At 46.8% G+C, this 21,501-nt stretch overlaps 1 protein-coding gene across 9 annotated transcripts in view; it reads left to right on the top strand.

Moving 5' to 3' along the window:
* The window catches only part of SCMH1 (Scm polycomb group protein homolog 1), a 75,835-nt gene that overhangs the window by 7,333 nt on the left and 47,001 nt on the right, over positions 1-21,501 (top strand). For 5 of the 9 annotated variants that reach the window (XM_074894728.1, XM_074894727.1, XM_074894725.1 and 2 more), the window contains exons 2-4: positions 10,073-10,134; positions 13,441-13,525; positions 16,223-16,291. The exons of 1 other annotated variant lie outside the window; for it this stretch is intronic. In XM_074894728.1, the coding sequence (XP_074750829.1) occupies positions 13,501-13,525; positions 16,223-16,291 (94 nt within the window). In that variant the 5' untranslated portion in view covers positions 10,073-10,134; positions 13,441-13,500. Of the gene's footprint in view, positions 1-8,847; positions 8,923-10,027; positions 10,135-13,440; positions 13,526-16,222; positions 16,292-21,501 lie in introns of all 9 variants that reach the window. 3 more of the 9 variants (XM_074894723.1, XM_074894722.1, XM_074894724.1) reach the window with 3 other exon arrangements.

Raw genomic sequence — 21,501 nt, 5'->3', positions numbered from 1 at the left:
TCCTGGATTGTGTTTTGTCCCCACAAGGAGAGACTGCGACAACAAATGTGCATATGGTGCCTTTAAGGTGCCTCTGCCCTCCTGTCTGCCCAGCTCCTGGAAATCATTGCAACTGTAGTTTTTAGTCTCATGTATTAAACCTCATAATTTTATTTCTGTTTTGCTTCTGCAGAAGTCCTTGGTGAAACTTTTCACTATCGCATGTACCTAGAGCGTGTTTGTGTTGTCAGGCAGTTGTTTTGAATGCTTCTGGTGGCTGGATGCCTCTACAGTCTGATAAGAAATGCCCTTTTGGGTGTGCAGGACTGGTGAGAGGTACCTCTCAGGTGGAAGGTGATACTCCCTGCTTTTTGCTGTAGCAAGCCCAGCGTGAGGCAGCCAGCCCTGAACCCGGAGCCTTGTACCTGCATGATGCTGTGTTTGGGCTGGGCAGCCATGTACCCATTGGAATTGCACAGTCCCAGCTCAGAGTTTCTGGTGTCTGGTGAGCTTGTGCCTGCCTGCAGAAAGGCTGTGGAGACATCCTGGTCATCAGCTCGGGACCTGAGCTGGCAGTCAGACTCAAAGAAATTAACACTTGAGGTAATGCAGCATCATTAAAAAATGTTTTCAGGTGGGAGTGTCCATTCGAGTATTGTCTGGCAGATTGAAAACTGCTGCTGTAGTGATGTGCTATCAGTCACCAAACGTTAGGATTGTTGTTAATTTGCATCTGCGTTAGTAGTTCTTACTAGTTCACCAACAGTGTAATGTGTGGTTCTCATGTTGTTCCCTAGGTGGTAGAAGTTTGCATCTTTCAGGTTTTGGTGCTATTAATATTTCTGTCCGTGTGTGCTGATTACTCAGTAAAACGTGGGGTTTTTTCTGTAGCAAAATATCTGCCATACCTCACATTACGTACAGCTGGCATGCCATCCTCCAGAAGATATTGGTGACTGATTGGCAACAGGTATCAGCTCTAACCAGTGAGGCCACCACCTCGCTGCTTGCCTGGAGCCCTTGACTCTTACCACAAGGGAAATAAACCGTGGCAGGTGGCCGATCCTCCTGGCTTGTCACATGTCTCCAGAGGTGAAGTCCATGTTGTCATTTCACAGTCCCAAAATGGTGATTTTGGTGGCTGTACAATGCCACACGTCCCCCAGCGTGGCGGGAGGTAGTGGCTCGCTTGACGGTGAGTTGCCTGTGCCCCAGACAGGGCAGGAGGAGCTGATTCCACCTGGGCATTATCCAAGCACCTGCACTGTAAATCTGGGCAGTCCTGCTGTTGTTCCAGCATTACAGTGAGGCTGAGGGATAGCTTTGTTATCCTGGCTTGTTTTCCATCACCGTGAGCTTTGCTCTCGTCCCGTGCATTGCTGGCACAATTTCTAGTTGTGCATGTGGCAGTATGCTCAGCGTTATCCGCTGTGCCTGACCAGAAGACTTAGTCTGTTCTGGGTCTGTTCAGTTATTTCATATTGTTGTCAGCTGGAAAATCTGTAAATGCCTTGTGATATTTTATGGCTTTATAAGCTGTACAAAATGTCCAGCAGGTAGTTTAATGTCTAGCAGATACAGTCTGTAAGAGTGCGTTTTTTTTATTAGCTATTTGGCAGACACTGAACATACTTTCATAGCTGCAGGATGGACTTTCGGTTGCTTGTGGTCATGGTTTGTTTTTTTTATATTGGTGTCTACGGTATGTACATGTTGTTGCCAAAATAAGAGATTTCATAGTGTCTTGTACAGACAACAAGGGAGGGCCTCACAATATATTTTTCAGTTTTCCAAACTCTTGGCCCTTCAGGAATGTAAAACAGACTAGCAACTTTTTCTTTACATAGTTAAAAGCAATCTGTTCAGGGTTTCTTGCAGGAACTGGCTAGTGATTTCTCCTCTCTGGGAATAATTCTCTTGAGGTAATATTTCTGTGTACTGCTAGATTGCTCTTTCTTTTCTTATTAAAATTTACAGAAGTTTTGATGGTCATTCATTAGAATTTCTTTGTATTCAGACTTTGCAGCCCGTAGAGGATATTTCACCTACTTCAGTAGATTTACAGTTTTGACTCCTGGGATTTTAGCTCCTTAAGTCACAGATGAGACCAGAGTTATACACAGGATAAAAATAGAAAGCAGTAATTAATACCCATCCTCGGTGAGCCTGGCTCTTCTAGTCTCTCTTGACATGTTGCACTGCTGCAATTTCATTTCCTTTTCCTAAGAAATAGATGAATTAATATCTCTCTACATGAGCAAGAAAATAAAACAAAGATGTTTGCTTCCTGCCCTGACATGCCGTTCCCCTTGGGGTACAGTGAGTTTCTGTGAGCTCTCTTCTCCTGTGCAGCCCCGTTGCCTTGGCAGGCTGCTGCTGGGCTGGAGGAGGCCAGGCAGCCGAAGTAATGGCACAGCCTCTCCCTTCGCTCTCCCAGACATCACTCTTTCCCTCAATCAGGGGCTGGATTACCTCTGCCTCCATCCTCCAAGCAGCAGAGACTGATTCCTCTTCAGCTCTAGCAGGGGTAAATCCAGGTTTGTGTGGCTTTGCTCAGTACTGTGGGGGTTCAGGTGGGGTTTTTTTTGTTTCTTTTGCCGATGGGGCAGATCAGTAGGAACTTTTTCTCATCTGTCCTCTGCACAAGAATCAGCTGCTCGGAGTGTTGGAGGGAAGAGCTTGACTCTGAATCTGGCTGTACTGCTTGTCAGGGGAGACCCTGAGTTTTGTCACTCGAAGGAGGTATATACTAAAGGTATATATACCTTGTCTTCTCTGAGAAAACATGTTCAGGAGGGCAAAGAGAGTTGTATTTGGCAGGTCTGGGAAGGTTGGCTGTATGGATGTTGTCAGGGACAGGGTTTTGTACACAGATCTATGAAGAATTCACCCTTGAGTGTCACTTGAGTCACAGGCCCCCCCAGTGTTGGTTGCCAGTAAGGACATGGCTATGTTGGTGCTGGACCCCAGGAAGTTAAGAAGTACTTAACTCCAGAGAAGGTCATTACTCTGTGATGGATGAGGGAACAGAGCACCTTACCCACTGTAAGTAACATGCGTAGTGGTTACTTTGATGCCACGTGAGGCTGAAGGATGAAAGTTTTCATCCTGTGTGTTTTCCCAAGGGTTATGGCTAAGCATTCCATTTAATTGTTAGGATCGGCTATAGAAGGAAAGCAGAAGACAGGAAAATGCAATTCTAGGTGTATGTAACCATCATCATTCCCCACATCTCTAGTATTTTAGCTCATTAGAGAGTGGTGACTTGTCCCTTACCTTTTCTTCAGGGCTGGTTTGCTCTTGTCTGCTCCCTGAGCTCTCATCTCCCTTTCTGCCATTTCAGTGGAAACACCTTGCCCTGTCTGTCTGTCCCTGGGGAGCATCCTCCTCCCTCGTGCTGGAGTGCTTGCAAGATACAGGGCAATGTAAAGGATGGGGTCATCTCCTTCCCCTCTCTTTCCTAGGCTTTCCTCATTTACATTTCTGTTGTGTCCCTTAATTATCATCCCTTTGGTTTATTTATTCCCCCTCAAGCTGCTTTCTCCTGCTTGTGGTCTCCTGAGAATGTTATGCTGAAACTTTATCAAGTTTATGTTACTAGAAACAGTTAATGCAAAGTCTTCCTTCAGGAATTCTGACATCCAGCTTGCAGCATTGTTGCACAGTCTGCGGTGACATTTCCAGTAGAGACACAACTGGAAGTCAGACCTTTGTTTCTGGGTTACCTCCTGTTTTCTGCTTGCTAGGGACATGGGTGTATCTTGTCTTCCTGGACTTAAGCTACATTCATTTCATCTATTAGTATTAAAAATCATGTATATATTTATCCACCTGATACTTCCTTCCCATATCTCCCATCCCAGAAAGAACTTAGTTTTTAATAAGATACAGCCCAGCAGAGAATAAGTATAAGGTTGATTAAACAGGGGTTTTTTTGCAGAATATATGTACTGGGTGTTGAACAGAGACCTATGAAGAGTTTACGTGTTGGGGCACTTTCTGGGGCCACATACATCGTGTGTGTAACTGCCGGTTGGAAAAGCAGTCGTGACTGACTGTGGGAGGGGTGCTTTATTCGCCTGTCATGTAGCTGGGAGAGAAGGTTGTGCCTCTGTTACAGCCTGGTGATGATATGGAAACCATGCACTGTTTTTTTTTTATGTACTCCTGTTTAAATTCTTATTTAAAGACTTTGAAGCATCCTATTGTGTGCTTTTGTATGGGGTGACTTTGTAACACTCATGGGCAGAATCCCATTTCAAGGTCTTCTGTAAGCCATCTGCTTTTGGATTTGGCATGTGGCTCAGTACAGATTAAAATAGCCACGTTGCTGCAAAATTTTCTTTACTGCCTGCATTAGTTTGGCTTTCCCGTTGAGCCTCCACAGGCTGGGTGCACCCTCACAGGAGAGGGTGCTCTGCGTTGCACCCTGCTCTCAGTGTGTGCCCTCCAGCTTGTCCTCGGGTGGTGGGGGACGCGTGACCCAGCGCAGAGGTGTGTTGGGGTGCACCATATCTCTGCGCTCTTTCTGAAAGGAAACCCGGCTATGTGCAAAACTGGCATGTGGCCTGGCCCCCAGCCATCAGGGTGTCAGGGTATGGTCAGAGTATGCTGCGGTCAGGACTACACATGTGTGATAAATTTTCTCCTCCACATCAAGGTGACCTCTGTGGGTTGAGCGGTGGGTACACTGCCGTGCCACTCTAGGTAGCTTCCATTGCTGTAGTCCAAGCCATTCCTCTTCTAAAGGCAGAAAACTTCTAACTGTGTGAGTCCTGCTGACACCAGATAGTTACAAGGCACGTGGTTCAGTGGCAGAAACATCAGCCTAGAGCACACAGATTCAATTCCTTGCTTTGGCATGTTCTTCCCTGGCATGTAAGTGATCTGACCCCTGTGCTCAGCACTGGTGAGGCCGCCCCTCGATGAGTGGGTTCAGTTTTGGGCCCCTCGCTCCAAAAAGGCCATTGAATGACTCGAGCGTGTCCAGAGAAGGGCAACGGAGCTGGTGCAGGGTCTGGAGCACAGGTCTGATGGGGAGCGGCTGAGGGAACTGGGGGGGTTTAGTCTGGAGAAGAGGAGGCTGAGGGGAGACCTCCTGGCCCTCTCCAACTCCCTGAAAGGAGGGTGCAGAGAGGGGGGATGAGTCTCTTGAGCCAAGGAACCAGCGCCAGGACAAGAGGGAATGGCCTCAAGCTGCGCCAGGGCAGGGTCAGACTGGCTCTTAGGAAGGATTTCTTTGCAGAAGGGGCTGTTGGGCGTTGGAATGGGCTGCCCAGGGCAGGGGGGGAGTCCCCATCCCTGGAGGGGTTGAAGAGTCGGGTTGAGCCAGCGCTGAGGGATCTGGTGGAGTTGGGAACGGTCAGGGTGAGGTTCATGGTTGGACTGGAGGAGCTTCAAGGTCTTTTCCCACTGAGATGATTCTGTGATTCCTGTACAGCACAGTGATTCCTATAAGTCCATCAGTCCCTCGGTTTTCTACATGTATAAGGTGCCTCACCTGCCCCAAAAGCCAGTTGTATGTGTTGGTTTCAGTTACAGTGCATCTGGGAGAGCTCCACTGGAGGTATGGTGGTGGTATGGGTCAGAAATGTCTCTGCTTAACACCCAGAAACAGAGACCTACTGCTTTTCCCAAAGCTCCTTCAGAACATTTATGGTGAGCCGTGGTGGCCTCATTCCCATTGGGATGTGGTACCTGGGCATTGCTCACCCAAGGGGAAACCACAGCAGTGCAAAACGTGAAAGTCAGTTCAGCAGCAGGACCGGTGATGGTGGGATCTGCTGAAATAATTCTGGAGCATAATGAAGCTTCCTTAACCCCAACTGTAATGACAGGGATTGGTTTTGTATGATTAGCCTAAGCCTACGATACATCAGCCAGTCTTCGTGGTGGGCCATTCCCTGGCAAGGGAGGCGGCCCAGGTCTTTGCTCCAAGCCTCGAGCACAGTACTGCCTTGGGGAGGAGCAACATGGGATCCTCTGCTTGATATTTATCCCTGCCTGTGGCAGGGGGCTTGGTACTAGATGATCTTTAAGGTCCCTTCTAACCCAAGCCATTCTATGTTACCCCGCATGGGGAGGCTTTAGGTTTGCAGTGTTTTCTTTCTATTTGTGTGGGTATTTTTATGAAGCAAAGCAACACTGGTCTTAAAGAAAAGCAGTTCTGATTTTTCAGCAATGTGTGAATTCCTTACAACAGTCAACCCTCACCTTACTAAAGAGGATTTGAAGGGCCAGAGTGCTCATTCCCATGGCTACAAAAATGGCAGACGTGGAGCAAGCTGGCTTTAACTCCCAGCTTATCAGTAGAAAAGTCTGTACTGAGACATTTCAACATGTTAAGGGCCTTCCTCTTAGCAGACTCAAACCAGACTCCCTCATGTGGCTTTTTTTTTTAAGCCCTTTCCTCTCTCCGTTTCTCTCGGCCTGGGTATCCTGTTCCTGGAGCATGCCAAACGTACTTTTTATTGCAACCTCTTGAGTCCTTGTGGAGAGCAAGGTCTGCTCACCGTGATACATGGCAAGATGTTTCTATTTTGAGCCATTCCCATGCTGGGTTTTTTTTTTTTTTGAGAGAGTAGGAAACCTTTATTGGAATCCTGCAAGGTTTTATTTCATTTCCTCCACAGTCATGAGAGGTGGTAACTGCTGTAGCCTCCCTTGCACTGGTGAGTGATTTCTTCCAGTGGTCCCTGGTTTTCACCCTCATCCTGAGCTGTTGTTGGCTCTTGAGCTCAACTCAGCAGTGTCTGATGATCCAGCTGTCATTTGCTAGGAGGTTGACCCATCTCCTCTCCCCTTCAACCTGAAGGTGTTCAAAAGGAAGTCATAAAGTTGATATTTTTGTTGTAGAGACATGGTCTATCCAAGTTTTTTACATGTTTTTATCTCTCTTAAAATATGTTCTCCCCTGAGACTTGGCTCAGGGGCTAAGGAAGTGTGTTGCTCATGATCACATCTTTGAGACACCTCAGTGTCTTAACATCTTTCACAAGAATGTGTTTCTGAGGAGCCAGTCATGAAGTCTGGAGTTTATCAGTCCACTTCTTACATGGTAGAAAGATAAAATTAGTTCCAGAGAGAGAGAGATGTTGGAAATGACACAAAATCCCTCTGGTAGAAAGAGGAGTAATGGTTTGCAGCCATCAGATATTTTAGATCACACAAGGGGATCAGTACTCCAGATGGAAATACCAACGTTCATTGTTACAGTGTTTCTTTAAAAAATTTCCTGGTATGAACATAAGGACCCTTGTGACCTAACGAGGGGAGGTGCTTTCAGAGGTGCTGTAGCTTCATCAACTTTTGTTCAGAGCTGCCAAAACATGTCTTTGCACAGACAAGGAGAAATAAAACTCCAGTCTTGCCCAGGAGGACAATAACAGGGAGGTGGAAGGAAATAAACCTGTTGGTCAAGATAAATTCTTACCAGCCTCTTTAGACTTTGCAGGTACTTGCTCTTGAGAGTTTCCTTCACGTCCCATGTCAGAGTGTGTTTGTCATTTTGTTTTAGTGCTCCTTGTTGGTTGTGGCTGGCTCTGAGGAGGTTGGTGTTCAGGGTGGTGCTGGGAGCTGTCTGCTGGTCATTGGCTTCTACCCAGAAGAGGGGTCGGTTAGCTGGCTCACCAGAGCACATTTTGAGGGGAAAAAAATCATGATTTTAGACCAGCAAAAGTTACGGTGTCTGCAGGTCAGGCAGAAATCTGAGGAGCTAAGTCCAATGTGAAAACCAGAAGAGGTAAGAAGTGTTTCAAGTCACGTGCAGGCAGTCCTCTGATGTCTCAGGTAGGCTGAAAGTGCCTTTCTTTCTCCACCATAGATATTTAAAATGGCAAGAAAAGATGTTAAATGAGCAGGCTGAAGTGGTTATGTGCCCATCACGTCTCTGTGCCTGGTTTTGTGATCGGGTCAGGATGCAGCTGGATGCTCCTGTGTAAGCCGTGGTGCATGTATGGGCTTCCAGAACGGTGCTGGAGCAGGACCCGGCGCGGCCTGAGCCTCCAGTGGGAGGCTGGGATGGCAGCACCACCATCACCCTTGGCCAGCAGGAACTTATAATGCTGCCCTCACATTTCCTGAAGGAATTTGTAAGGAATAACTCTTTATTATTGGAAACATTGATAGTGTTTGATGGAAACATACCTGTGACGGAATACTCAGTTGAACCAGAGGTTATGTGGAAGGGATTTTTAATAGCTGGACTGGTCATGGTGCTCAAGACCCATGCTTTTGTGGTGGAAAAAAAAAAAAATCAATGACTGCAGGCATTTTGCATTATGAGAAACCATCAGGATTCTCTTGTCGCTGTCCCACGGGATTTCCAAGAAGCGTCATTCTCACAGTCCTTTGGCAATATGCAGAGTTGGTTTTTTTGGGGTTTTTTTTTTCACAATCCTAATCTGTAGGGTATGTATCCGACCTAATAAAACCATTTTTCAGCTTCGCTGTTGGTAGTTTTCTCCCTCTTCTTTCTGAAAACATCTTGCCTGCTGGCAACCGCATTGTCCGAAGAGGTTTGAAGCTTGGCACGCTGTCAACAAAACTTCAGTTACCCTTTCAATCAAACATGGTAGCGCTGTGAACTGACTTGGCCTCCATCCCAAGGTTCACCATAATCTTCCTCGTATAATAGGAAGTCCAAACAACCCCAGGAAATAATTCAGATGCAAGTGGTGCCTTTAGTGGAATAAAGAATTGCTAGAAGAGACATTAAGAACCTCAGCTTTAACTCTTTTCATAATTATGCACTCCAAAGAAGCGGAGGCTTTGTAGATAAAGAGATTACATGCATCTTATGAGGTCTGTATAGATGTGACAGTATCTTCCACCCACATTTTCTCACTTTTTGTTTTACTGACATTGCAGTTACAACATTTAGTGGAAGAATATTGCAGAGCAGGCTACTCTCTAACCCTGAAGGTCCCTTCCAATCTGGCACAGGTAAATTGAATCATTCTTCCCTCAGGGATGATAAGGATGAGCTTTTGGAAGAGCCTGTTGGTGAGAGCAGTGGGGGGGAGAACTTAATTAGATTAAGATGCATTTCGGCGATGTTCGTGCTGAGGGGTGTGTGGTGTGGCAGCACTGTGAGCTGGGGGTGCCCTGGGATGCTCCTCCCAGCCCTGGCTGCCCCTGTGCTGCCTTTATTTTTTGAATAAGAAAAAGGAAAATACATCTGAGGTGTAAATCTCAGTGTAAACCAATGCAGGGGGTCACTGGGGCACTAACAAAACGGCGTCTCAAGCTGGTGTCCTGCCTCTGGCCATGACCCAGTGCCGGCAGCCTGGCAGGAAGGCGAGTGCTTGGCTTTTCCGTGCCAGAATGCAGGAGCTGACACAGTAATGTGGTGGGCAGGGTTCGGCTGGTCACCCCACCTTTTGGTCAGCTTTTGCTTGAGGTGTGAGTGCCAATGGCCTGTGCATTTCATACTTTGATACAGTTATAATATATATACTGTTTTACTTTTGAATGTCTTTGTCCTTTTTTAGTGTTACTTTTTTACTTGTCTTGATAACATCCTCCATGAGGAAATTGCATGTCTGTTAGTTTCCAATAAACAAAATTTTCTTCTCTCTGGTATATACTTGCTTTTTTTTAGTATTATAGGTTTGCCCTGCTGCACTGTGGAAGGGATAATTTGGAGTCCCCAGTTCATTCCCTTCATGTTATTCACTATTTTATATGCCTCTCCTGTGGTCTCTCTCCTTTTTATTACTAATCAGGTCTAGTCTTTTAAATCCTTCTTTGTGTGATAGTTTCATTTTACAAAAGCTGAACTAGTTTATGTCAACTCAGCTGATGTGATCCTGCTCATATCAAAGGTGTTTAACAGCTGCGGTCCCATGTAATCATTGCAAGCTGAACTTAAATTGTGTCAAGTTCTGCACTGCTTTGCTATGGCAAGTGGGAATGTTTGTTGCAGCCGTCTTTAAATTTAAATTTGGATGTTTTAAATGAATTAAATATGAACATGAATAATGCAACTGGTAACCTAGCCTTTCTGCAATTAAATGCAAACTTTTTCATTTTGTTTCTATGCTTTCAGGTTTTGATATGCCACAGTATTTGTACTGACTTTGCTGTCTTGTAGGAATGATGGGGAACTAGAGCCCATGACAGTTCAGTGGAGCCGTTGGCACTTTTGATATCTCGGTGAGTGGAAGTTGTTTGAAACTGTGGGAAAGGCGCTTTATCTGCTACAAAAGTCAGCAAATCAGGTGGCCATTTTAGATTTTAAGGTAGCATCCTGCTGAAGTGAATTTGCACGTTGATCTGTCCTTTCAGGGTATAAATTCTGGAAACCAACACCACCTAAAACTGTGGTCCGTGCTTGCAAGATTATCTTGATATCCACAAGCATGAGAAATAGAGCTTTTGAAAAAGAGGAGAGTTTTAGCTCTGGTGTGCAGCTTTGTACGAGTGTCAGGTTCTGGAGATGGTGTATACCAGCATGTTCTGGGCTGTGTAAATCTCAAATGCTTTATTTGATGCAAAAGTAAGATTGTCCCCTTCATGTTATTGACCCAGCCGACAAGTTCTCATCAGGAGCACCTAAGGTCATTCAGGAAGATCTGTCTGTGTGGATAGCCCATTTTTCCCCTTTAGATACCAAACTGTAGCTTCTGCTATTTATTACTTTAAGACTTTTTTTAGTCTTCAGTCACTGAATGGTGTAAAGACCACATACACTCATACTGTGTTTCTCCGTGTCCTGCAGTGCCTGTTAGCTTGCCTGTCCTGCCATTCACTTTCTTCTCTCTAGACTGAAGTCCGTCTTCTTCACTGGGATGTTTCAGGCTTGCTGAAGCCTATAGGGTGATTCTGCTTGCCTTCCAACCAGTTGTCAGTGAAATGAAATTACAGGGTATTTCAGGTTGGAAGGAACTTCTGGAGATTGTCTGGTCCAGCCCCGCACGCAGAGCTGGGCTGGCTTTGAAGCCAGACTCAACTTCAAGGTTACATCAGGCTGCTCAGGGTTACAACTGGTGATGCTTGGAGTATCTCCAAGGATGGAGATTTTCCAGCTTCTCTGGGCCACTATAGAATGAAATTACAGCCAGTGGGAATTACCAGTTCCCAAGCCCACCTTATACCAGTTTCAGGAGGGCTGGGGCACACAGGCTATGTGTCCGTGGCTAAAGAAGAGCAGACAGGGACCAGTCCCTGTCCCTGGGATGTAGTGAGGCTGGTGCCTCACATCTGGCTGCTCAGGGCAAGCTGCTGCCGGGGAAGGCAGGCTGAAGCCACGCATCGTGGAGTTTGGCTCTGGCTTTTCTCTTCTTTGGGCATTAAGTGGTCCCGAAGCACGCTATTTATTTTGCATTCTTTTTTCATTTTTGAGTTATGATTTTGCAGGATGAAACCACGTGTTGCTGTCCTGTGGTGTGAGAATGTACGGGGGAGCTGGGTGGTGCAAAGCTGCGGTGCAGGGCAGTGAAGGGTGGCAGGAGTCACACTGGGGCCAGCTCATTTGGACAGTTTCTTGGAAGCGTATTTTGGACCGTGCTGTCCCCAGGCTGGCACCCACGTGGCTCTCAGCAGAGTGGGAATCCCTGTGCAGCCTAAGACTGCTCCTCTGGGGAAGAGTAACCTTTTCGGGTTTTTTTGATAGGAGCAACATTTACAATGTCTTATTCTTTTCCATGACATGAGATCTTGCTGGAGCCCACTGCAGTGGTGGCTGAGGGACGCCAGCAGCCCTGTGTGCTTTACAAGCAGTTAGGGTTACCCCATTGCCGTCTGCGTGAGGATAGAGGGTGCAGTAGTTTCACCTCTCCTCCTGAGCCCCAGCCGTCCACAAACTGTATCTGAGCATCTCATACATGGTCACAAATTCTTCCTCCAAATACTTCTGCAGGGAAGGTTTACACATCCCTGCTGGCTAGGGCTCTGAAGTGGTCAGGCTGAAGCAGCTTGTTAAAAGCCGTCTGAGTGGCACAGGAGCACCCGTCCCGTGCCAGACGCGTGAGATTTATGATTAGTGTTCAGGTACTTCAGGAAGTCCCGCGTCCAGGGGAGCCGAGCAGACAGCAGAGGTGCAGAGCCAGAAATGGTGAAAGCTTGTCTGGTGCCTTTATATAACATCTTTCACCCTGGGTTTTATGGCTGGGGACTTTTCCTACCATGACTGCTAGCTTTTAATAAAAATTACTGAAGAAAATTATGAAAAGAAGCATTAAAAGTGGTAAATAAGCTTTCACATGTAGATTACCTTCTGCTATTGAAAGGAAAAGAAACTTTGCTCCTTTCACAAGTATGCACAAACAAACACACTATTTATGAGAGAGGCAATAAGAGAGTACTGTGTACCTTTTGATTTGGACTCAAAACAACTAGGGTTTTTTTTTTCCCTTAATATTTAATATTTCTTTAGTATTTGCCTTCTCAGAGTATCACTCAGTATTGCAAGCACTGCACGTAAAAGCTGTAGTTTGTCGCGCTTTTACAGAAAAATAAATTCTGTTTTTCTTAGGTTTGGAAAAAGGCTGGTTTTCAAAATCAAAACTTCTCGCCAAGTTGGATCTGTAAATAACCCTTTAAGCAGAAATTCAGCGTTGCGTCCTGAGACAGCTTCCTCTTACGTCCTCCAGCCTGACTGCCCCACTGTGAACAAAATGGAGTTATATTGACACAATTAATCTTTCATTAGTTAGTGTAGTGTCAAAACATGCTTTTACTAGCTTTCCTAAGGGCTTGTTTGCAGCTCAGCCATTCATTTAGATATTTTCTGTCAGGGCTTGGCAAGGCTGGGTGCATGCAGTAGGCACTGCCCTGCGAGCCCGGCTGTGCGGGAGCACTGGTCTCCGTGTATGTGTCCAGCACCATCTCCCGAGAGCTCTGATTTTCAGTAACATTTGCTTATAACAAGAATGCAAATGCTTTTTCTTTTTGGGGAAAGTCCAGCCAGTTTTCCTCCAATCAGGAAAAAAAAAAAAATGCAGCGCAACTTGGATGCTCATTGCAGTACTAATAGCAAAAATATTTCCTGGGTCATTGTCCAATTTCTCATCCTTATTACCCAGAACTGCTGCAAGCAATTTGAATTGCAAGTGGCGAGCTGGGGATTGCGGTGCTGCTTTGCCAGAGTTAATGTTATGTTTCCATGTGTTTTCTTTCATAAATTTCAGCTCTGCCTCCCTTTGTTAGTGAGCAAGAGCAGCCCCCGCTTCCACACACACGCGCGGGACCCGCTGCGGAGTTAGCACAGAGACTGGCATATGCTCCTCTTGCTTATTTATGCTGCTCCCGCTGCCATAAATTTGAAGTTGTCCACATATTGGAGAAAGACTTGTAGTTTCAGGGGGGTTGAAATGAATTGTCTGTGTTCAGTAGGAGATGTTCTGTGCAACCCAGGGTGAAAGAGCATGTATTTTCTCCTGCTGTGTGATTAGTTAATGTTGCAGATGACTGTGTGCTCCAGAATGGGGAATTTTCTCATGTTTATTTCTTTTGTCCTAGACATCTTCAGTTATCTAAAAGCAAGCCAGTCCCAGGATAAGGACAGCAGCAGGTGATATAATGCGGAAACCAGGCCCTCAAAAAGGTGAGCGGTGATGCTTGACACAGCCAAAGGCCCGGTAGTGAGCTGGTATGGACCGAAAGACCGAGGGCATCAGGAGGCTGGCGATGGGATGGGAGCGTGGGGGACGTGCGGTTGCAAGCTCAAAACAGAGCTGCTTGTTTCTCCAGCAGCGTGCAGAGAACACTTCTTTGATCCATCCCCAAGACGGGAGGAGGAAGAGTCCCTTGCCGGGTGCACCCCTGCAGCTTGTGGGGCACAGTGTCAGGCAGCGAGGGTGCTCCGCAGAGCCCGCGGCACGCACCATCTGCTAGTGCTCCCAGCGTGAGGCAAACTGCTTCTCCGCTGGCACAAGCCTCCCCCTTCTAATGAGGCGTGAAACCAAAGACCAGCCTACCTTGTGGAGATGAAATCTGTTACGGACGCTTACCTTTCGCCGCCTGAGTGTCTCGTCCCGTTACATGCAGCGGCAGCCATGTGCGTGCTACCTGCGTCCTGCTTGCCCCAGCAGGAAGGGTGAAGTCAAGCAGGCTGCCTGCAGCTGAGCTGCTCAGACTTCTTGTGCTTAACAAAAATATTGATTTCCTTTAGTGTTGTGCCATGCATGTGTGTTCGACTGGAGTGATCTCATCACATGCGCTTCGGAGGATGGGGGAAGGGAGAGCGTAGAGGATGAAGCATCCTCTGCAGTTCTTTGTTCACATCTGCTACACGCTCACAAGGTTTATTGCAGGAGATTTCTATGCTCAATTTCTCTCCTCCCTTTATTTTTTTTAAACGTCTCCTTTGCTTCTCTGGTGGTTCATCTTACAGAAGCATTATCCTCTTCCTAACACTGCATGTCCTTTAATGAAGTGAAAATAAATGAAGGAAAGCAGGGAATGGGGAGAGCCTGCTGTGAGGCAGCTGGAGGGCTTGGTAATAAAAGAGGCAGGTTGATTAGTCAGCAGTGTGGCCGCGGACAGGGCTGGCTGAATTTAGCCTCGCACACAGCTTGTCCTCTCTGCCTCGTGGAGCAGGGCGCCTCCCGCCAGCGTGCCTGTGTGACCTGTGCTGTGAATGCCGTGCCGTAGGTTGCAGAAGCAACACCTGCATCCTGCACACGTGGGCTTCTGTCCTACTTACCTGCTTTTTTTAATAATGCATTGAACTTTTCCTTTTTTTTTATTTGCCTGCAGAAATTCTTGCGTTTCTTTCCCTCTCTGCTGCCTTTTCAGCCTGCTTAATGAGGATTTTTGCATGTTAAAGGTTAAAAATAAAATGTGACTTCACCTGCAGAGATGGCGAGAGGCTACTCTGAGTGCACGGATGCTATTAGAGTGCTATCCTGCAGCACTGAGAGGAGTGTTACCCATCCTGGGGGGCTTTTTTTGCTTCTGACTTAAATACTTTGTGTCCTTTATTTTTGCTTTCTTAAGGAGATAGCAGAATACTGTCCTTCATGGGAGTACATTTATAAGAAGGGTGTCCTTCCATCCTTTTCATTTGTGTCTCTCCAAGGAGGCTCTTTGTCTGGTCCGTGTCTAGTGACGCTGTGGCCATACTCCATATGGCCTTCACGTGTTCATTTGTGGGATAAAACGTATATGCCGTCCTGTCCATTGTATTGAAAAGAACATGTCAAGAAGAAAAGATTGTAAAAATAATGGTCCAAAAGCAATTTCAGACATCTTAAGACCCACCAGGCCACTCTAGCAGCAGCTCATGGCCTGCTTCTTTCAGTTACCTGTCAGGAGATTTCAGAATTTTTCCTGTTTTCTTTTTTCTTCCTTTCACAAGGAACTGCTTTTCATGGGGGCAAGGCGTGTTTCATAGAGCACGACCGAATTTTTGTTTATATAGCCCTAAAAATGCTTTGTAAAATAAATGAGCAGGGCTGCAGCAGCGCTCCCAGGGTGTGTGGGTCAGGCAGCAGCGGGTGCAGGAGCTCGCTCAGGGTGAGCTCTGCCATGGCATGCTGAGCTGGCATCCCTCCGCTGGGCTGGAGCCTGCTACAGGCAGGGATGGGCATCCCCTGCTTCTTGCTCTATGGCTTTTCAGAGCTGCCTTGGGAACTATTTTTTTGCAACTCCGAGGCCCAAAGCTGTTGTGAGCGAAGACAACTCAGCTGAGATGCTCTTCAGAGCTGGTGCTACTTTGCTGTGCTTTCCCAGGAGCTGCGCGGGACACGCGGTGGCAACCTGGTGTTGTGCGTGGAAAGGGCAGTTGTGCAGACTTTCGGAGGAGTCCTCTCCCCCTCACCAGAGAGGGTCGAGGCTGTTTGTGTGAGGTCAGCTGCAGTAACCTGGAGTTGATAAACAAGGCGCGATTCAGGCTCCACTTCTCGGCGTACAAGATCCACGTGAGCTGTTTTTAGTGGCTTTAGCATTTGCCCCTCTTGAGCCTTGCCACCTCTTCCCGTAGTTAAAATGATGAAGCTCTGTCAGTCTGCTACTTTGTGTGTTATTGCTTGTCATTGTGGGAGAAGACTGGTTGGTGAGGGCTAGGCAGAGACTAAGATGCAAATGCAGATACCTCATGTCAGGTCTTCTGTTGAGCTGTGTGGAGGAAGGGAGCACACTCCATAGATTTAGACAAATCATCCCTGTTACCTGGGGCCATGACAGGGAGATCACTCCTCTTCTCTGAAGTGCCTGTAAAGCAGGTGACATGAGCAGGTAATGTTGGAGAGTGCATTAGCTGCTTCTTTCACTGACACAAATGCTTTATTTCTTGTCTCAGCCATAGACTGGAAAGATGGTAAAAAGCACAAGTACGGCCGCCCGTCAGAGTCTCCCTCCCAGTACCAAGGTAAGAGAGCTCCCTTGTCCCGCTCCCTTGTCCCACTCCCTCCTTTGTTTTTTTTCCCTAAAAGATTTTTATGTGTCTTGGATGTGGGAAACTGCAGCATGCCAAATTAGTTTACAGATAAAAACTGCTTTTGGACAGTCCTCGTGTGTTTAATTCTGACCATGGTCAGAAATGGCTGAGAAGACACCGGGGTAAGCACACAGCTGAGCCAGCTCATTTTTAAATCAGATGGGTTGAGCAGATCTTTTTCTTACTGTCCAGCCCTGAGCGCTGAGGGGTGACTGCACACATTTTCACACGCGTCCTGGGTGTAAGTAGCCTCTTACTCCTCCACAAGGTTTTTTCCACATTCACAGCAACAGCTAGCTCAGTCCTTCCCGCTATAGGAGAGATGCGGTGTGCCCTGCACTTCCTCCTCCCCAGCAGCAGGAATTTGGCCCTTACCCCAGCAGAGGTGATGCCGGCTGGCTCGGCCGAGCACGGCGTGAGGGCTGGCGGTAGCAGCCCAGGAGTTGGTCACTTCTTGCTCCCCTTGGAGATGGGGTGTCCTGTGCACGGGCACCTGCAAGTTGAGTTCATAGAACTGGCAGCTCCTGCTATTTCTCGGGGGATATGTGCAGGTGACTTCCAACTTTAGGAAGTTTATGTAAGGCTTATATACTTTGTTAACAGATTTTAGGGTCTGTTTTTTACTTACAGAGTGTAAGAAGGTGATGTCCTTATATTCTTCATGTCCTTATATTAGGAAGGTGATGACCATACTTCCCACCAAGTACAGAGCAACAAGAAACTAAACGATTGCCTGAGTTAAGCAATTTATAATAGGAAACACATGTTTACCTTCATGAAAGGCTCTTCTATGTTTCTTAGAGCCCTGGGAGAGCTGAAGTGGCTGCTGTGCCTCACGGGCTTGGTTATCCTGGGCCTGGTGAGACTCAGGTGGTGGTTCTCGGGCATGTTGGACTGTGGGCCACCATCAACCCTCGCCGTTCTCTCTTGGGGCATCTCGTCTGTCCTTGTCTACCCTTATGCTGAAACACTGTGCATCACAGTTTGGGAGGGACCTTCTCCAAGAGGAGTAAGTTTATTAGCACCTCTAGTAAAGTCCTGGGTCCTCTGTCACCCTGTGCTGAGCTCCAGATGACATTATGGGGCACCATCACAGCTCTCATGGCCTGTGTATAATCAGCCTTCAGGGTACTGGGGGCTCCCTTGCAGTTTTTCCTCTGCTCCACGCAGTGCACTGTTTGCAGATGTCAGAGGACTGGCTGTTGTTCAGTGGCAACGCTGACCTGAAATGGAGCTTTCTGTGAAATTCAGAGGTGTACTTTCCATTTGCGCTCATGGTAACCCAGCACGCTGACCTCTGCACCTCGCTGCATCCCAGGGCTTGCTGGCCCAGGGAGGAAACGCTGCGGATGGGCACGGCTGCTCGACAAGCGTGTGGCGTAGCAGCGAGGGTCGGGGATCGTCTCCCTGCAAGAAACTTTGAGCAGCTCATCACTGCCTGAAGCTCGGGTACACGGTGATGGGGCTGAAACTGCAGCAGCTTTCTGGCACAGAGCACTCTGCAAGCCAGGCTGAAAGGATTTCTGCTCAAAGCTAATACTGAGTTGGGACACCTCTGAGAAGAAGCAAAGCAGACAGCATCCCGGTGTTTGAAACCTATTCGTTTTGGCTCACATGCTCTCGCGTTTTTTCTGAGCAAGACAGTGAGTAAGTGGGATCATGTTATCGGTGGTAGCTGTTACGGAGGGAGAATGTGCAGTCGGATTGATGGCTGAGCAAAGTGCCTGGAAATGATAACGAGTAGGACACGCAGGAGCTCTGCCGTCGCGGTGGGAGAGCTGACCCCTTGGGAGGCTGCGCCCAGACGTCGGGGAAGGCCACCGTCGCCTTTGGATCTGCGAGCCAAGATGATACTCTGCTAATTTTCATACTGAGTTGGCTCAAAGTGTGCTGCTTTCATGTGCTGCCTTGATGCTCGTTAGCAGACACACATATGGGCTGCAGACTTTAATGGGATGCCTTGATCTGCGTAGGGCACGTTCTCCTTCACAGATGTGACCTGAAACGCACATGTATCGTTTCAGTTGGATTGATGACCCCTCGGGAGCTGAAATGCTAATGGAGCCCAAACCAGACTTCAGTTAAAGATATAAACAGAAACTCCATCTTCATTTAAATTCCGGGCAAAAGATCAACATTAAATGCAACATAATGAGAATCCAAACACAAGAGTGCAGAGTTGCATTGTTCACAACTACTGTAGTTTGACCCCTTGGGTGTGTGGAGTGTTTTGTTTATAGTAAATATTTTTGAAGATTAAGATATCAGACCCCAGATCTGACACTCTGCCTGCAAGTAATATCTCCCTTTGGCACAAGAGCATGGTAAGGAGCTTTCTAAAGGCAAGCAAAAGTGATAGACAGTCACACTTAGTAGGCATTTTCACAGCCGAGTTACAGGGAGTCATATAGGTTTACAGTCCTTGGCTTTTGTTTAGCTCACAGATGTAATTACAAAAACATGGTGTTTCTCATTAAGTGTCCTTCTCTCGTTTCTTCCTGTAAAGAAAGTCTGATGTATGTTATACAGAGGAACAAAGTCTGTTCAAATGATGATTCTTCCAGTCTGTGGGAATATGGTGTGCTCTGCAAGGCAGGGGAGGGAACACGAAAGGGAAGGCAGAGACCATGCAAATAGAAGGTGATTTTAGGGCTGGTAGGACATTCTGCATATTGTACTGGAAACTGGAGCAAGCACTCCCCTTTGCTTTTTGAGGTGAGAGAGGATTTCAGTCCCTACAGTCATCTCTGTCCTTGGACACTCCTGCTCCATCACCAGTAAAAGGGACACTAGGACTGTCCGAAGTGCTGTTTTTTCATGAAGCAATTGGAGAAAAGCCACCAGGGTTTTTTGACCACCACTCAGAAAACATTCTCCAGTGTTATCTGCCCAGGCCAGATAAGAAACAAGTATCTTGCAGATTAAAATGCCCTGTCCCTCTACAGTAAGGCATCCAATTTATTAATATGAATAAGAATATTGAGAGACTATGAAATACGGGATAGTTGGTCTATGCTAATGAGAGAAAGCCAAGCAAGATATTGCTTGTCTCAATGTGTCCCTCTGGCCTTACAACCTCCATACGCAGCGAGCCTGTAAAATGGCATCGACCGGCACCCGGCAGCTTTGGTGTCCTGGCCGACAGCTCACCGGGCGGGGAGGCTCCAGGGCAGATCCGTTTGGAGCTGAGCGGGGATCGGTGTGGCGAGCAGGGTTTGGGTACAGTCCAGAGGAGCTAAACTTGAGAGGGCCAAGTGTGATGTGTCCATCTTCAACCATACACGCTCTTTCTCAAGTACAAAGCACAGGGCTTGTTCTCTGCTCCCTGATTAAAAAAGCCTTAAGTGCCTCCTTTTTTTTATTTTCTTGCCAATTCTCCCTTTGTTGTAAAAAAACCCCAACTTCTGTATTATGCCATTGTCTTCTAATTCTTCCTGCAGTTTTTAGGTTGAAGCTGATCATATTTGGTTAAGTTTTAAGTGTACTTTGGAATTCCCACTTGAAAAACATTGTATTGTGAGCTAAGTACTATTACTGAATTAATTTAAAACCATTCCCTACATTCTGTGCAGAACTTTCTCTCACGCTAAGGCAGTGGTGGTTGCCTCCAGTTTCAGCGTGCAGTTTCTGTGCTGGTTTGAGAGTAATCCTGAAAAAGAAGTGCAGTCTTTAATTGTGCTTGTCATGCCATCTTTATGTAAAGAAATGGCTGATAGTAGAGAAGGAAGGAAGGCTTAACTCTGCAATACAGGCTCTGTCTTTATTCTTAGAGTTCAGAGAAGTCTTTCTGCTGCTCCTGCTTTTCTTTGCAGAATAAGTCACCAGAACCACGACACATAAGTAGCAGCAGTTCTAGTGTTGTGTGTGTCTTCATATGGTGGTTGGGTCCCAACAGGCTCTAGAATTAATCTCAAATAAGTTCCCTGTCCAAACACTATTTTTAGAGGCACGCAGCTGTCTCAGAAATTTACTGCTCCTGCTGGGATAGTGCAGCGTCGATCCCAACTGCAGTGTGAGCTGCTGTGGGGAGTGGAACGGCCTCGCTTGGTGTGGAGTGTGTGAAAAGTGGAAGGGTTAAAACCGTGACTACTTTTAATAGCGAGGGATTGAAACAAGCCGAGGGGAGGGTAGGTTTCTTTTTTAAAATAAAATTGTCAAGGATAGCTGATCCTTTTCAAGATGCTTGCTCAAGCCCTGGGGCTGAGGCTTGCACTCCTCACCCCGGTGCTGTCACCGCAGCCATCCCCTGTGCTCCAAGGACAGGGGCCTCTGAAGGGCCACCCCAGGCTGAGACGAGCCCGTACCAGCAACCAGAGTTAAGGGGTGGGATGCGTAAGGCATTTCCATGCCAGGAGCGCCTGGGTTTGCTTTGCCTGAGTATTTATTACACATTATTCGTACAAAGAGTTTCATTGACGTAACCAAGTATAAAATTGTATCTTCAATTAAAGCAAAATAATTTTGTTTTTTGTGAAAGCATCATTGCAATAAATCACTGAATTTCTTCATTCACCCTGGTGTGAGACCGTTGGCTGAAAAGAAAATATGTGCCAAGGGATGGAAACACGTACTCAGAGGAGTGGAGAGCTACTGTCAGAGTCTGCAAACAGAAATATTTCACCCAGTGTGGCAACAAAACTGTATTTTTTCTGTTCATTTGTTCTGTATTTAACAGTGTGCTAGTCATCTGCATGGGAGGTGGCAAGAGAGCAGTGTTTCTTTTATTTATTTGAAGCTAGTAGATTATCGAGCCCGTAAGGCTTCTCTGTGCACGAGGCAGAACTAAAGTAATGTGTGCTGACCTTAATGCCTGAATTTTCAGAGGTGTGATGTGCACTGCAGTAGCTAAAATGGCTCTTGATGTAGCTTTTGTTTTGAAAATAGACTGATTAAAAACTTGACATGAATGGGGGAAGCGGTAGCTGACTCTTTAATTGTGCTGCCACCAATGCTCTTGAAATGACTTGAAAACAGCGGTCTCCCGGGAGCCGTTCAGATGAATACAAGCTAATGTCATGCTGGAAGGATCCTTTCCCAGCTGCTCAGTTTAAATGGCAAAAGTCATGATTTGCTCGGATTACAGGAGCTTTTAATTCCTCATTTAATAACAGGTTTCCCTGCATGACATATTGCTTTTACCC

This window comes from Strix uralensis, chromosome 25 (genome assembly GCF_047716275.1).
Source record: "Strix uralensis isolate ZFMK-TIS-50842 chromosome 25, bStrUra1, whole genome shotgun sequence".
Taxonomy (NCBI): Eukaryota; Metazoa; Chordata; class Aves; order Strigiformes; family Strigidae; genus Strix; species Strix uralensis.
This window is presented reverse-complemented; position numbering and strand designations above follow the sequence as displayed.